The sequence below is a fragment of the Lipophrys pholis genome (assembly GCF_963383615.2).
Source record: "Lipophrys pholis genome assembly, chromosome: 11".
Classification (NCBI taxonomy): Eukaryota; Metazoa; Chordata; class Actinopteri; order Blenniiformes; family Blenniidae; genus Lipophrys; species Lipophrys pholis.
Genome location: NC_137631.1, coordinates 14,979,704 through 14,996,383, shown reverse-complemented (window position 1 = coordinate 14,996,383; position 16,680 = coordinate 14,979,704). Strand labels below are relative to the sequence as shown.

Genomic DNA, 16,680 nt, shown 5'->3' with positions numbered 1-16,680 from the left:
CTGTTTATCACTTCCATCAATTAGAACAGTTCTAACGATGTCCCTCTTAAAACATCTACCATTTAATATTAGGTATGAAAGATATTTATTGAGTAAATTTAATGCCGTTGCATCAGGAAACTTCATCTGTAAATGAAGTCTGCATCTGAAATGTTTTAATTTATCTGAAAAGCCTCCTGAGTGTCACCCATGCAGCGAATATCTTTAAGCAATTTGAACAGGAGATTAAAACATTTTCCGATCACAAGGGGATTCCTGTAAGAGTTATTGAGTCGGCAAAAAGCCTTTATGATATCTCTGGGTCTCCTTCAAGGAAACCGAGCAAATTTAAATCTTTAAGATGCCGTTCATGACTTTTAACTGTACCGAAACAAAGGTCGAGCTGTAAGACATCTGCCAGCACACCTTCATGAATTTATATTCACTCCTGCAGGAGAAACTTTGATACCGAGTGGAGCGGAATAGCCAAGCGAGCAGCGATTGAAGTCTGTGATTCCATCACAGTTCCACTCGCTTTATTTTCACCAGTGAGTCCAGAAATATGGTGCTTGCAGAGGCTGCCAAACCAGTATTCCCTCTAAATTAATTAGAGAAGTTGTTTCAACAACACTGTGGCTCTATTTTTCCACACTTCCTCTGAATCAGCACACAGACTCCTGGCTACTCTCTGTGTTTACAGAAAACACCAGTGTGTTGCTAACACCTTATAAACCTTCATTAAATATGTGTGAGGCGACTATGACCTTGTGATGTACCCTTATGTGACTTTGCGAATGGGTTTGCAGTTCTGCTATAGATCAAACCTGATGACACCACATACTGAAATATTTACATATTACTGGAGCTCTGCAATGGGAGAATCATGACACCTCTGTGTGGACCTATTGTATCTGCCTGAATGAACACCGGTAAATGATGAAATGAATTCTGAGGAGCTGATGTCACTGCCAGTTTCGACACGAGCTATAAAGATAACATGTGAACTTTATCTGTGCTTCAGTGGAGAACCTGTTCAAAAAAAAAAAAAAAAATCACCTCATCTCTGTCTTTCACCTCTATCCCTCCTGCTTTCCCTCCCCAGGTCTCAGAGTAATTCAGTGGACGATATGAGAATCCTACACCCGTCTGTTTCTCCTCACGTTTGCCATTGTGTAGTATGGCTTTTTATTCCTATGTGATGATGAAACGTGTTCATGTAGGAAAAGAAGCCATTTTACATGGGGTGAGAAAGCAACATGACCCGAGCAAGACATGAGCCAGACGTCCTCACAACCTGTTCGACTGACCAGCGGATGACTGGATAAAGGAAATTTGTCTTCTGTTGATTGTTTTTGCTGCGATTAAGATAGATGACGACTGAACTCATTGAAGTACTGATCTGAAGACAAAAAAAAAAAAAAATAATACAAGTCAGAATTTGTTGTGTGTGCACCTGTTTTTGCCTCCAGGCGCAGGTAGCTTCCACTACTTGCAGTGTTTGATGCATGTGGTGACAGCTGCAGTCCACAGGGATGGAAGCAAAAAAAATGTGCAAAACATGCAGTGAACAAAGAATGGAAAGTGCAAGGAGAGACCAATACAGATCTTTATTAACCAACGATAAAAGAGGCACTTAGTGAACCACTTTACATCTTGCAAGAGGCACTGCATTTCCCTTTTTTTCCTCAATCTGATTCATTTTGCACATTATTAAAATAAAACTTTGACATGAAGCATTACATCAAACAATTATCTACCTACAATATTATACAATATAAGATACATACAGTATAAACAAGATAAAGCACCTTTGTTGTCCTTGTAAATACTATTCATAATTAAAACATTTGGAGTTACAGACACGATGAGTTTGTACTTTGTGTGTGGTAGTATCAGTGCATGGGAAGAACTCCAAATACAGGTCTTGGGACTGTGATGTCCTTTTATGCACCTGAGTTTATACAATGGAAGCTTTCCTAATTTTGTGTTCTGTCAGCCTACATATGTATTGCTTAGATGGTTTACACAGTATCTCGAATAAACTACAGAGAGCCAGTAAAAAGAAAGAAAAAAAAAACCAAAACAACAGTTGGATGTATGTACTGTAATTGCTACAGATCTCATGTTCCCTTCTGAGGACATTAGCGTTCACATTACAATTAAACATAATGTAGCACCAGGTAATGTCTATATAAAAAGCTAATATGATGAATGTCAATGCAGTACAGTAAAGTTAAAAAAAGATACAAAATGAATATGTTGGAAGCATGTATGAAAGGTGCACAGACAATAGTCCAAGTCAGTTATGACGTCATTTGGTCCTTTTGCAGGAAGACTTACAATGAGAAGAAAAAAAAACTAAACGATCATACGAATGCAAAACGAACATGCATTTCTTTAGAAGAAAATATTTTACTGTATTTTCAAGTATTATTATTTTTTCTCTGCTTTAGGTAAATGAAAAATAATCTCTAGAAAGTTCAATGATTTATCCCACTAGCATATTCATTTTTGACCCAAAATTCATATCCGCCGTTCGTCCTCACATTTGTGTAATAAAAACATATGTACAAGGAAGACATAAAGTGACTATGTAAAGTATTTAAAGATAGCATTTCACAGAAAAGAGCTGTGCAATCTCATTCACCATAATGAATTGTCTTTAAACATTTATAACTGTGGAAATGTACAGTCTCTTATTCACAGAAACCCCCCCCCCCCTCCCCCCCCCTCCCCCCCTCAACCCTTCAGTTAATAGATTCTGATGTGTCCTTTCTTAAAGGAATCTTAAAGCTAGTGAGTTTTTGGCCGAACAGCTGGCTGAGGAGGTTGTTCTGGGACTCTGCTGTCCGGTATGAATGACTCTCCATCGACCTCACCCCCATCTTTGGCCTGGATTTGTTCAAAGAATTGTTCATGGGAACTGAAGAGACTTTAGATTTAGGAGGATGAAAAGATCTTCCCAGAGGTCCCTTTTTGGTTTTATATTCCCCATTTTGCGGGGCAACAGCCTCAGCTTTCTTGTGTGTGCAGTTATCAAGCAAACTCCTTTTTGACTGCAAACCCAAGTTGGAGGTCTTGCACTTGGAAACAATTTTGTTGCTAACAACATCATCCCGTACTGAAGACAGCACAGGATACTCGTTAGGTCCGTCTGACTTTCTCTGCAGGGAGGAATTTGCACACTTGTAAGGGCGATATTTCTTTTTGGCTCGGGAATCAAAACCAAAGTTTTCCTGTGTGACTGGAGAGGAAACCCTTTGCAGGCTGTGAGGGGATTTCATGTCCTTCCTCTTTTTCTGTGGTCTCACACATTCTTTGTCCTCATTAGGAGCCGAAGGGTTGAGGAGAACCTTGGAGTGCATCGCTGGAGTGGATTCTGTGGCCTTTGTGCCGCTAGCTGGAGTGCCGTCTTTCGTGTTGTCACTTGTTTTGGCTGGGGAAACTTTGTCTTTCATCTGACTGCTACCTTCCTGCAAAGCACCATGAGATAATAGCTGCTGTTTGCTGTCAGCATTTGAAGCTGTGGATGTGTGATGCCACTGCTCATCATCCCTCTGTTGGTTCATCACATCAACAGCTAATTCGTGCTTTTCAGCCTCAGGTGTATCTAAAGTGACCTGATTTTCTCTTAAGCTGACAAAAGAGTTCTCGCTGGGTGGAAGTGGATCTGTTTTTCCTTCTGTCTCTGAAGTGTCACCTTGAGCAGAGCCTTTCTTAGCTTTAACAATCTCCTCCCCCGCACTACTACTCTCTTTAGATGCTGGCCATGAAGTTGTCTCTGCTCTAATGCAGATTGACTCATTCTCTTCTTTCACATCACATGGTTCAGTAATTGATTTTCCATTACCCTCTTTATCAAGATTAGGTGAGAGAGTCGGGTCAATTTCCTCTTTCTTTGGTGTCGCCGACTCCGACGAGCTCATGTGAATACATTTCTCCAGCTCCACAAGTAGCTCAGAATAGTCCTCGGCAATGTCCTCGGTCTTAACACTTGTACGGTTTGTGTCACTGTGGTATTCATTTGCGATGGTCTGTGTGGAGTCGTCTGCTGTGGACACTGAGGGCTTCGACTGCGTGTCTGAGTTCTGATTCAAGTGTAGTGAACTAACACTGGCAATGCCACTGTCCGAGCTGTTTTCTTGCAGAGCGTCAGAGAGAATTCTCCTCTTCTTGCTTGGGGGTGAATCACATTCATCTTCCTTGGAAGCGGACACTTTGGCAGGTCTGAGAACGCCTCGGAATTTGAAGATTTTGTTTCCCCCGGAAAGGTGCTTTTCCATGTGACGATCAAACTGTTCTTTCTTGGAGAAGGTGTAGTTACAGGTGCTGCAGATGAAGGATTTTTTAATCACGTGCATGACATCAGCACAAAGCTCGCAGGTGTAAAGGGTGGTGTGCTTTGAATCGAGCTCGTGCACTTCCTCATGAGCTCTCTTTAGGTGGTCCTTAAGCTCCTGGGCTTCCTGATAGGAGACGGGGCATTTGTGACACAGGAAAATACGCTCCAAATTGTGAACCACCAAATGCCTTTGGAGCTTGAATGGTTTGGGAAACTGCTTCCCACAGTGGTGGCAGTCTCTTGAAGGGTCTTTGCAGTTCGGATGCATCTCCACACTTTTAGGAGTGTCTGCTTTGTGGAGAACCTCGAGTGGAGTCAACGCGCTCTGCTTCCCTCCTGATCCACTGCCTTTTGATTTGTTCATTTTCGGCTCTGCACCCTCCAAGGTATTCCCCTCTGCTGCCGTACTGTCGGTAGCTTTCTCGTAAACTTTAGCACCTTTGCTGGACTCTCTGTTTGTTTTGCCGGAGCGATGCTGCATGATTGAGGAGATGAAGTTCTTCACTGCCGTCTCCTGCATGAAGCAGCCTGAAATTCCCAACATGGAGCCCTGTGTCTGACCTCTCCTCGCAAATTGAGTGGCATGCTCGCGCAGGTGTTCGTTGTACATCCACACGTCTGATATCTCCTTCAAGCACATTCCACAGGTCCAGATACCGGTCTTGTTCTTGGCGTGCTTCTCTCTTAGATGATCTCTCAGCTGCTCCCTGGAGCTAAATTTGCGCTGCACACACATGTAACAGGTCGGAGGTGGAGAGGGATTGTGTGAGAGTTTGTGAAAGTTCAGTTCACCGAGGGTGAGGAACCAAGTGAAACACACTTTGCACTTGTACTGCTTGTCCTTGACCTTCATTCCACCATCTTGTCGTTTCCGGCCACGTCGCTCCGTTACTTTCTTTGACTTTTCCTCCTCTGTTTTCTCTGTGTCCACGGCTGCAATAGGAGGAACGACTGAGATGTCTTTATTAGAGTCAAAGAACTGAATCTCAGGGAGCTGAAATGTGGTGTTGATGTTCTGAATATCTATGCTGTGGAACGTTTGCCCACCCTCTGTGGTGCACGGCTCTGCAGGGTAGGGAGCAGCTGGAAGAGGCAGAGCACAGGGTTTGCTTGGCAGTTCTGGTTTACAAGTGTTGAGGTCTGAAGTGACTTCTGCGCCAGCATTAAACCCAGTTAAGTCGCTGGGGTCACTCCATTCAATGGATGACGTGTCAATTGTAGTCTCCAGAGGTTTCAAGATGTTGTTGCCCGGCTCTCTCATTTTCGCCTCCTCATTACTTTGATTGGCATCCATTAACGGTTTGCTCTCCACCGTCATTGTGCCGTTGTGGCACATATTTAACATGATTGCATCATCGATAGATATTGTCTCATAGCCACCGTGGTTGCTTTGATTGTCAGTGAACTTCTGCTCGGATTGGCTCTCCGTGTACTGATCTTTATTTTGCGACAAGGTGTCATTGAGAGGGTAGTCCGGAGTTCCGTTTGTGTGGGGTGAGAGCTTTTGTCTTTTGTTCTTTTTGCTGTATACCCTGGGGCACTTTTTCCTTTTTGCCTCCTCATCTCTAGGGAACAGTTGTGAGAATGTGGTGTCATCTTCGAGTAAGGCCTTCAGATCAGCACTAATGCTGGGAGGACTGAGAGGGGAGGAATTCAAACAGGAGAGAGGACGCGCTTCTTCTGAGGAACCACTGTTATTCTCACTTTTCATCTCCACCGCCACTTTACTGAGAATCTCCTGGGCAAGATTCACTTCTGATCCTTTCTGTTCACACGTCTCCGCCACAGGACTCAATGTCTTTCTGGACTCAACACTTTCTCCGATAATCTCTTTGTCTATTGAAATAGCACTTTCCACATTATTATCTGAGCAAACTTCTGACTTTGCCATCTCTGTAATGCTTGCACATTTCATATCATCCGTATCAGTTATTTGGTTTACCTCCACAGTTTCACTGGGTGCCTTTGCCTCTTTTTTTGGTGACTGTGAAGTACTGTCACTACCATGGTCTGAAGTAACATGGTGAGAGAGCGACTCTCTTGCAGGAACAGCTCTGTCATTGATTTTCACTTGGTCCTCCGGAGATTTGCTGTGCTCTTTTAGTGCACTGCTTTTGAACTCAGGAGTTATGGCTTGAAGTATGTCTGTTTTTAATATATTCAGAAACTCATCAGAGAAAGGGTCAGGCTTTATGTTTACTTCACTGTTCTTGTTCTTTTTGGCTTTGTTGTTCTTCCTTGCTTTTGCTGGCAGCCGAAGGTTTTGATGGCTTATTTTATCCGCAGCCACTGTACTTGTCTCAGTTGCCATTTCCTCCAGGACTGACTCAGTCTCTGCAGCTTTAGATATGAGAGCGCTACTTATCTCAGGAAGCCCATCTATTTTTGTTGGGCAGCAGGTCAGTGAATCATCTTTATGTTTTTTCTCTGTAGTTTGTGATGCTTCATAAATAAGCGTAGTTCCCTGATGGCTTGACGTTGTGCTCTGTTGGCCAGTGCATTTTTCAGTCCTGACCAAATGCTTCATGGCTTTATGTCTCTTTAAGCCTGGCACAGTCCTGAAACACATGAAGCAGATTTCACAGAGCACTTTGCCCTGTTGAGTGCTGCACTGATTTTTCTTTTGTGTCGTCTCCTTTAGACTCGGCTGCATTGTTGAACACTGGCCAGCCTCTATTGTGGGTTGACTCTCCGATGGGTCTGATGGAAGCGGCATCCGATCACTTTCACAGATGATGAGTGGCTTAGGAGTGGGCGGACCATCTGATAAGTCTTTTTTAAGAAGTGTACTTTTCTCAACAGGAGTATCACAAGAATCTAAATCCTCTGATTTAGCTTTGCCCACAAGGTCAGTATCCATATGCAAGTGCTCAACAGGTTCAACAGGATCATGGAAAACTTCCAGGTTTGTTTTAACTCCACCAGCCAAAGTATCACTTGTTTTGATTTCATCTTTGAGGCATGTAAATTTCATACTCTGCTGGAGTGGCTCATCTGATGGATGGAGTTTAGCTGCATGGTCTGAGTTCAGGGATACTATTGTATCTGTTTCAGTTTTGTTAAAAATCAGTGCAGGATTAACGCTCAGGTCACACGATTCACAGTCATCTCTGGGTCCCTGCTTGATGTCTAGATTCTCCCCGGGTTTGTTGGCTGACGATATCGGTATATAGTCATACTGATTCAGTTGTGGTGGTTCATCTGAAATGCTGTTGTAGCTGAGAGGGCTGAGCTTGAAATCATACATTGGATGTCTTTTTTCAAGAGACACCTCTGATGGCTCTGCTGTGCTGCTCACAGGGAGTGGAGAAGAGATGGTAGTTTCAGAGTTGGGGATTTTACACTCCGTGATCCCCAAGTCCAGGTGAGGTGGGCTTATCAGAGAATATTCCATCGGACTTGTGTTTAAGTCAGAGCTGTTTGAAGCCTCTTCAACATTTGGGCTTCCAGTTTTGTTCGAAGGGGGTTTTGCATTTTGAATCAAGTCTTCATCAGTGGATTTATTATTGCATTTATTTTGTGATGTTGAGGAATTGTCTTCTATGTGGAGGTCCTGTGCTGTACTCTGAGGAGAAGTTGATAGAAGAAGACTCGCAGGAGATGTATCTAAGAAGGCACAGTGGCTTTCTTCCAGTTCTTCTCTACATGGTGAGTTTTGTTGACTTGCCATGAAATCAACTGGAAGATGCTCTTTGATGTCTTGAACGTTTAAAATTTCTTCTTGTTTTTGAATCCGCTCGAACGCCAGATCTGTTGCAGCTTCTAGAGAGTTGTTGAATTGTGTAATTTTGCAGGGATCACTGGTAATGATGTCATCAGACTGTGAGAGCATCAACAGATTGCTTTGTCCCTCTATGGGCGCAGCGTCATGGAAGGGTGAATGGTGGCTGGTACTCTCTGAAATAGCTTCCACCAGTATTGAACTGTATGGTTTGTCGGTGATGACTATCTCCACTGACATTTCAGTTTCACTGTAACTCTTCGGAGAGCTTTTTGCAGGAGAAAGGGCAAGTAAAGGATCACTTGTGGATGTTTCTAAAGTTGTTTGGTCACTTACACTATTTGAGCTTTCAACCTTTAGCTGATCAGCATGTAATGCACTGATTTCTTCAGGATCATCATGGCTCTCTGCAGATTGCAGTGCTGATTTAATCACTTCTGCCCTCTTTTCGACAAAGTTGAGCTCAGCTGTTAGTGATAAAAGCTGACCATTGGACTGATTGGTGGTCATTGACTCTGCTTCCTCTGTACCACCTGTGATTAAATATTCTTGGTTGTCGCCGTTGTTTTGAGGCAACAGATTCCCAATGTCTTCCACGTTACTGTTCTCGCAGGATTCCTCAACCACATGTGTGTCATGTGTCACCACACTTGAGCTGTGAGTGAAATTACTATTCTCAGTGATAGCCTCGTTTGATGTGATTTTAGTCTTCGCCTTGTAATCCTTGTTTTCTGTGGGCTCACTTGGCTGCGATGAAATTGGCTGGTTGCCATTGACTGTGGGGTCAGTCGTGTTGGAGAGAGATGACTGTGACTCATTCAGAATGAATTCAATTTCATCCTTCCGCTCGCTGATATTTGGAGGTGATAATATATTCTCCTTTCTGGTAATTGCTTCCTTTTCACTGTGATCTTTTCTCTCAGTTACCTGACATTCAATTTCTTGATGTTGTTGACTCGAGAAAGAGTTAACATTCGGCTTCTTGTGTACTGATATAATGGGTTCTTTTTTGAATATAGAGTCTGAAATCACCTCCAGGCTTTTCATGAGATTTTCGTTGTATCTCTTCTGTTCTAAAATCTCTTCCTTTGTTTTCACAGCAGACTCTTTTTCAGTGCTTCTCTCCCTTGATTTGTTGTCATGCTGGAGCTGAGGATGTTCAGCATGAGAGGCTGGTGAGATCAATTTCTGTGCATGATCATTTTTTTCAGAAAGATTTTCAAGTGCTTTTGATTCACTATCAATTGGAGTGTGGGGACTGTGGTGTTCACCCATTAGCGCAAACTGAAATGTAGTGGACCATGGGAGCCCCGGTTCACTGAAAGGCTCTGCAGGTATATTTGAGACGGGTACATCTATTGTTTGCACAGGGCACTTGATTCTCAAACCACTGCCTTCACTCTCTGATTCATCATCCAGACGTAAAGGTGAAAATTTGCTCATCTGCAGCTGCTTGGGAACATCCTGAGAAAGCAATGGTGGGCTTTCCAACTTAGTCGTCTGCAGCTGGTTTTCAAGCTCGTTCACTATTCTCTTTATCTCTAGCTCATCCTCTGATGCACAGCTGTTGAGATTTGCACTGTAGTCAATTATTTTTTCTGGCAGAGACAAAGGAACGTGATTGTAATCTGGTTTCTTTTCATTTGATTTCTCAGAGTGGCTTTTGTACTGAGATATCTCATCTGGTAGCACTGGGCTAACTATGAGATTCCAGTCTCTTTGTTCCAGAAATGGAGAGAAAGAAGACACAAACTCTTCCTTTTTATCGGATGTGTTCTCTATTGAATGGAAACCTTCTTTCTGTATTGGCATCTCCGGGTAAAGGCCACTATCAAATCCTGTGAGGTCCCCAAACATTGATGAGGTGTCAAATGAGAGTGGGGATTTCATGAGCCCCTGCTCCTGATCCAGAGGGTAGGGCATGAGGTTGAGAGTGTCTTTCTGTATTAACGGGCTGTGGCTTTCAGTCGGAGATAGGCACACCTCATCCATCAAAGAGGTGCAGAGAGAAGCAGGCTTGTGTGTGTCTAGGTCATTGACTAAAGTAATAGCCTCTTTCACCATGCAGACACGGTCACTCTGTTTTTCAAATGTGCTGCTGTCCGATAGCTCTGGCAGTGTGGCTTGGGGCGGCTCTCTTCTTTTGCCCTTTGTGTTTCTGTCAATATTGAAATCAGGTGCTTTGGTGATGGTGGGAGAGTGTGAATTAAACTGTAGTCTCTTGTTATCTGTCATGCTGCATTGTGTTGGTTCTTCTTTCGGGCATAGATTGTCGGTTCTCTGCAGGGTGTTTCTGTCTGCAGTCGCTGTCGTGCCAGTTTCTTTTCTGTGAGACATAACTTTCTCTCTTGATTTTGTGTGAGAGCTTCGGGTTTTTTCAAAGTGTTTCATTGTGTCTTTTCCTTTTTGCAAGGATGATAGTGGATCAGAAACTTCTGGATTTGAATAGTACTTCTTCGGATCCTCTGTACTGTCTTTGTTATCAGAATGAATGGTTTTGTCAGTGTTGCATCTCTTGACAGACTTCGTGAACATCAATGCTAGTGTGCTGGACTCTTTAAATAACTTATGTGGGGAGGACATTTCATGGGTTTTCTGCTCGGGCGACTCCTTTTTGTCTATATATTTCTCACTGTCTGAGTCAGTGCGGTCAGTGCTTTTGGGGCTGTTGTTACTATCACTTGAAACACTGACGGATGTGCTGAGTTCACTGCTTGTGGACGATCTGCTACCTCTCCGTCTGAGTTTCTGGTAAGAGCTATGTTTCTCTGGTGAAAGAGAGACTTCTTCACTTTTTTTCAACTCAAAACACTCCTTTGACTCATGTCTCCACGCTGCCTGGTCCCTCTCGCTTCTTGCTCGCCATTTGCACTCTTTGGTGTATGTGTATTTACATCGGCTACTTTGATTCAGCCGGCCTTGACTTGCTATTTTTACGGGCTCACATTCATCATCTGAGTCTGAGACATAGTCGTATTCCCCAAACGCAGGGTTCTGCACAGTCGGAGTTAGTCTCTCCATCACCAAGGAAAACTGAAGGTTTTTGGTACCTTTAACGTGGAGCTTTTGGAGCTTATTTTTCTGCTGAACTATTTTGTGAATAAGTTCTTTGCTCCACGTGCCTCCTCCAGTGCTTTTCCTCTTGCTTTCTTTCACTGTAGTTTTTGAGGTTGGAGATGAGGAGGCCTGGGAGAGTGCTGACCCTCGAAGTACAGAGTTTTCTTGAAAGCTTTTAACACCACAACGCTCAGAAAACCTGCTGGATAGAAGAAACCTTTGTGTGCTTGTGTTTTGTTCTTCACTCTTGCACAGTATTCTTGCCTCTTTCCCTTTGCTGTCTTGTTCCCACATCTTCTCCCTTGAGGCGATTGTTGAATTTTTATGTGAGACTTCTTTTTTTATGTTAATTTTCTCATCTTGTTCTGCAGTCAGAGACATTTTCTCAGGGCTCTCAACATCAGAGTCATAAAAATACTTTCCCTGTGTGAAAGACCTGTCATCAACTGCTTGTTTATTTTTGCTTTCACAGACCAGGGATTCTTTCGTTTTCACACATTGTTTGTTTGATGATGTTTTGACAGTGGTGAGTTCATCGTCAGCAAATGCATCAATAAAGCTGCTGTCTATCTCTGCATTGTCTGATTGATATCCCAGTCCATTCAAAGCTTCCGTGATTAGGCTGTCTAGTTTGGCATCCTCCATTTCCAGCTCAGGGAGAGGGGCAGGGAGGTTTACTTGACCCGAGAACAAGTTCAGTTTCATTGGATCATCTTTAGTGTCTCCTTTGGTTTCACTCTCAGGAATGAGTTCTCCATTCTTATTGAGGCCCAGCAAAGACAGGTGAAGGTCCGTTGTACACCTTGGCATTGAAACATTAGACACAGATGAAACTACCTTTGCTGGTTCTGCATGGAACTTTACGCCATCCTCGACCTTTGATATGTCTTTGTGATCATTTTGTGCAAATGCATGCTGTGCACAGTATTGCTTATGGCCTAAAAATGAAGCAAGATTGTTGAAATTCTGGTCACACTGCTTGCATGTCAGAAGCACATCTAACTGGTCAAGGTTTGCGGTCGCTAATGAGCTGGCTAACAGCTGATGTGCTGAGTAAGGTGGTGGAGGCTGGTGATGCTCCACCCCAAAACTATCCATGTAGCCTTTGCTGCCATCCATAGCTGTCTTTGGATGTGTACTGTTTTGCAGGTAGCTCATCATATCATTTTTGGGTCTCTCAGGTGCATAGGGATGAGTTCTTGGAGCATCCGAGTGAAACTGGTGGGTGTGAGTGCCCAGCTGATCAGTGGATAACTGACTTTTTCCTTGTGGTTGGTGATAAAATGGGTGCGGTTGAGTCGACTTTGACATCTGACTATCGTCTGAGCTGATGTTGACGGGGCTGGTAGATGCAGGGGAGAGGGAAGAGCAGCTGCTTGATGCAGGGTTATGAACTGGGGAGGGCAACGGAGACTCATAGGGTGACACCATCATGAGTCCCATAGGTGGCACTTGCAATGGTGGATAGTTATAGTTTCTTGTGGATGTTGCTGAAACAGGCTGGTTGAGTCCAAAATACACTGCCTTATTTTTGGTCTCACATGCTTGGGGGTGGCTCATCTCCACTTTAAAAGTGGATACTGTATTACCATTGTGTTTTACAGTCTCCTGTCTTTGGTTTGGTGTCCTGCCATTCTGAAACGAGTTGGGGTTTTTTAGTGAGCTATGTTTATGTGATTTACTATCATCCTGCCAGTCAGAGGGGGATACTAAGAAAGCCAATTTTTGATTGCTTATTGGCCTCGACAGCTCAACTCTGCTTTGGTTTGTCAAGGAGTTTGGATGCGTCTGCTGCCAGGCCATTCTGCTATTTTTAGATACGTTTGGCCCTTGCTCAAGTGCTGTCTGATTCTGAAACTGAAACTTATCATTCAGATCAGTATATTGAATTGAGTTTGGATCCACAGTTGAATATGTCTTATTTGGCCCCTCCCATGAATGGGGTAACCTATGTAAAACCTTATTGTTTGGATTTTTCTCAAAAGGCATCGAGACTGTGCGGATGTTACTGACTGCAGAGTTGTTGAATGTTTTGTTGGAAAAGTGCATTGGAGAGCCTGGACCTTGTGAAATATTTCTTGCATGCACACTTCCCTGAATGAGTGTCCTTTGGTTGGCAGTAGAGTCTTTTGGGTGACAGTTTCTCTTACTTCCCGAGGTGACGGCTGCATCTCTACTGTCTGTCTGTCCAACAGTGTCTGCATTCTCAGCCAGCGTGGTCTTCGACTGTTCTGACTGCTGTGAGCTGGAGCCAGAGCTGTCACTGCTGGCTGAATCCTCACTCAGATTCCGAGGACACTGAATGGGCGGTGCCATGCCTTGAATAAACTGTGACTGTGGGGGGTGAGGATAAGAGCTTTGGTTCTCTGGCTGCTGTTCATTACTGAACTGAGTGCTGTTCTGAGTGATGTTTTGCCCTTCTCCGTGAATGAAGGAAGAGTTGTGGCTCACATGAACAGAACTTAGAGAAGAGTTTGTGAAGTCTTGTGATTGGGGGTTCTGTTCACATGAAAAAGAGTCAGAGGCTGATTCTTCCATTAAATAGTATCCATACTGATATGGACTGGGTACAAAAGCACCTGCCTTACTGGCTTCTGAAAGAGCAGTTGATTTCTGTGATGAAACACCATAGTTAGCACCATTAAAAGTCCTTTCAGGAGACTGCCATGCATTAGAGCCACTCAGCTGATAGTCAGCCAGAATCAGCTGGCTGCTAGGCTGTGCACTGTTGCTCTCCATTGATGCTGGCTGCTGCTGCTGTGACAGGGGTGGATGTGGGTGGGAGGATGTTCCACTCGAGGAACCCAGTGCCTGTGAGGTAAAGCTTGGGGAGGTAAGGTTAGAGGAAGCCTCCTGGAAGCAGCGGCTATAGTTAAACTCTTCTTGTTGTAGCTCGACCTCCCTCTCCGGTAAACTGGGAACGTGGAATCTGTAGCTGCCCGAAACTGGGCCACGACTGGTTTCCAACTTCTTGGGTGGCAAAACCTTCTGCTGTGGATAGGCAATACCAACAGTGCGTGGATTTGCGATGCTTAGTCTGTACAGCTGCTGCGGGTTGCCACGCTCTGTCTTTCCTGACCGCTTCCCCTTCTCTCGACTACGGCCTTTTCCACTCGGGGATTGGGGACTTCCTTTACCACTTGACCAAGTCCGATCAGTGGAAAATTTTGATCTGTTCTGCAGTGATCTGAAGTCAATCTTGCCCGCCTGCTGTGGCCGTATGACAGCCTCACGCTGCTGTGGACAGTCCCGCTCCTTCTCTACTTTTTCAGCTTTGGCCCCTTTGCTGTTGGCTCTGGTCTCAGTGCTGGTGCTTGAAAAGTGCTCTGAAGACTCCTTTTTGGTTTTGTCACTCTGCCTTTCCAGCGACGTCCCCTCATCCTGCAGCTTGGATTCAGCGTCCACCTCTTTCAGTGCATGCATTCGCTGAGTCTCTCCTGCCATGATGCACAATGCGTGCTGCGAAGACCTGGTCTTCAGAACTGCTCTCTGGGAAACAGGGACATCGTCATCCAGGCTGTAGGAATCAGTAAACATCCATTGGCAGGAACTGCAGGAACAGGTCTGTTCGCCGCAAACTCATCTCTTCACCCTCATTGTGAACCACAGATCTGGCACCAGAAAAAGGAGGACCTGAAAAAAAACCAAGATAGAGTGGATCAGCTGGAAAGTTTTACAGACTAACTAAAACAAATAAAAAGTCAATCATATTGTCAAAATAAAACTTAACCCAAACAGTTAAAAGTGCAAGCAAACCATTGAAGAATACATTAATAAGAGAATGACTCATCTTTAGAAATGTTGATTTAAATCTTTTTTTTTTTGCATTGGGAATAGATATATCAACATTTTAAACATAAATCAAAGTTATTAAACAATACACCTTTGTAAAAGAACTTTAAAACATACAATCTAACTAAAGAATCAAACTATTCACAAAACATGAAGGACAATTACAATCGTCCCTATTTCTGCCAGCAGAGGGCACTGTTGCAGCATGAGCTATCAGTGCTGTCAATGCACAGAGAGACAGTATGATCAACAGGGACCCTCAAAAAACTTCCAAAGTCATTTAAGAGTCATATATACAACAACCCACGTAAAACAGTCGATTGAAAGACATTGCAAACAAATAAGTGCAGTTGTATCTGTGTGTTTGATCGCTGCTTGACAACGGTGGGTGGATGGCATATCACAGTTACAATCCTGAATAAAAACTCAGAGAACAGCTGGATCTTGAAGTGATGAAGCTCACTACAGTACTTAAGATGAGAAAAATATAGTACGTGGATCCAAAAAGCAACTGCCAGTAAATGAATCACAGACTCCTTAAGAGCGGGGACACAATGCCACAGTGTTCTATTGCTACAGAGGGCTTCGGGTTTAGATCATGGAGGAATATCGAGGATTACTCAGCCAGACTTTGGACAGTGAGAACTGTGGGCACACTGACGTTTCTTGCCCTTCCGCTGGCATTTCAGACACCGCTTCTCAGGTCCTAGTTTGTTTTGGCTCCCACACTCAATCTGCTTTCTTTGAGGTCAGACCAGATGAAACCTGGAGGTAGCATTGAAATGAAATTCCAAGACCTCGTAACCGATCTCCATTCCTTCTTCTTGTCTGCAACCAAAACTTGAAATGGCCGATGGTTCGAGAGTCGACTGGGTTCAAAAGAGAGAGCCCAGTCGGTTCTCTCTTCTGGCGAATGCTCTTGAGAAAGTCACATTCCTAACAGTTGTAGGGGTCTTCTTGTGTTTTTACTTGGAATGGTGTTACCCTGTGAGGAGTACTTAAAAACTTATCCAAGTATTGCTGGGCATGTGAGTATTATTGTGGGGAGCCTTGACCTGGGGCAATGGCCAGGACTACCAAGAATTTTGTTGAACACACCTTGAGCAAGATGCATTTGGCCTTCTACATCATAAATTTTCCAACCAGCTGGGAGGGCTTGTCAAATGCACCGAGATGAAAGAGATTGTGTAAATATTCCTATCATCATGAATCTCTCAGTGGAGAGAAAATTCTAAGAATATTTTCTAAACAGCACCTGATTGTGTTTAGATCTTAAATGCCTCTTTATCAGTCTAGGAGATTATGTTTTACCTGTGACCTTTTGTCATTAACTGATCCTTTATAACATTGTTTGTTCAAAGTATCAAAACAAAACATGGCACTACTTATAATCAAACCACTTTTGCAGGCAGCTATGGAATCTGTGTGTGATATACAACTAGAGTATGTCTACAGAACGTGCTGCTAGTTCTACAATCAAGGGTGCATGGATAAAAGAGTTTTTTTTTTCCTCAGCAGCAATACCTGAGTTGCCTTTGTAGAGAGCTTATCTGATCATCTGAGCAGTGAGGCCACAATAAGACTGCTTGACATAACATTCATACAGATTATCTCAAGGATGATGGCAGATTTGCACACAAGTCAATTATTTGTGAACCTGGTCAAAAAAAAGCTACCTACAATAATCCTTTTCAGAAGGTTGAGGTGCAGCCAAATAAAAGTACAGCCAATAGATGATATGCTGAGTGCTTTGTGGTGTGAATGAGGGTTCACACTGAGACAGGTCCTA

The 16,680-nt window shown here is 43.6% G+C and overlaps 1 protein-coding gene across 2 annotated transcripts in view; it reads right to left on the bottom strand.

The window, feature by feature from the left end:
• Positions 1–1,572: 1,572 nt before the first annotated feature.
• The window catches only part of znf469 (zinc finger protein 469), a 63,315-nt gene continuing 48,207 nt past the window's right edge, over positions 1,573–16,680 (bottom strand). For both annotated transcript variants that reach the window (XM_080475802.1, XM_080475803.1), the window contains one exon: positions 1,573–14,732. In XM_080475802.1, coding sequence (XP_080331928.1) covers positions 2,727–14,636 — 11,910 coding nt within the window. In that variant the 5' untranslated portion in view covers positions 14,637–14,732 and the 3' untranslated portion in view covers positions 1,573–2,726. The remainder of the gene's footprint in view (positions 14,733–16,680) is intronic.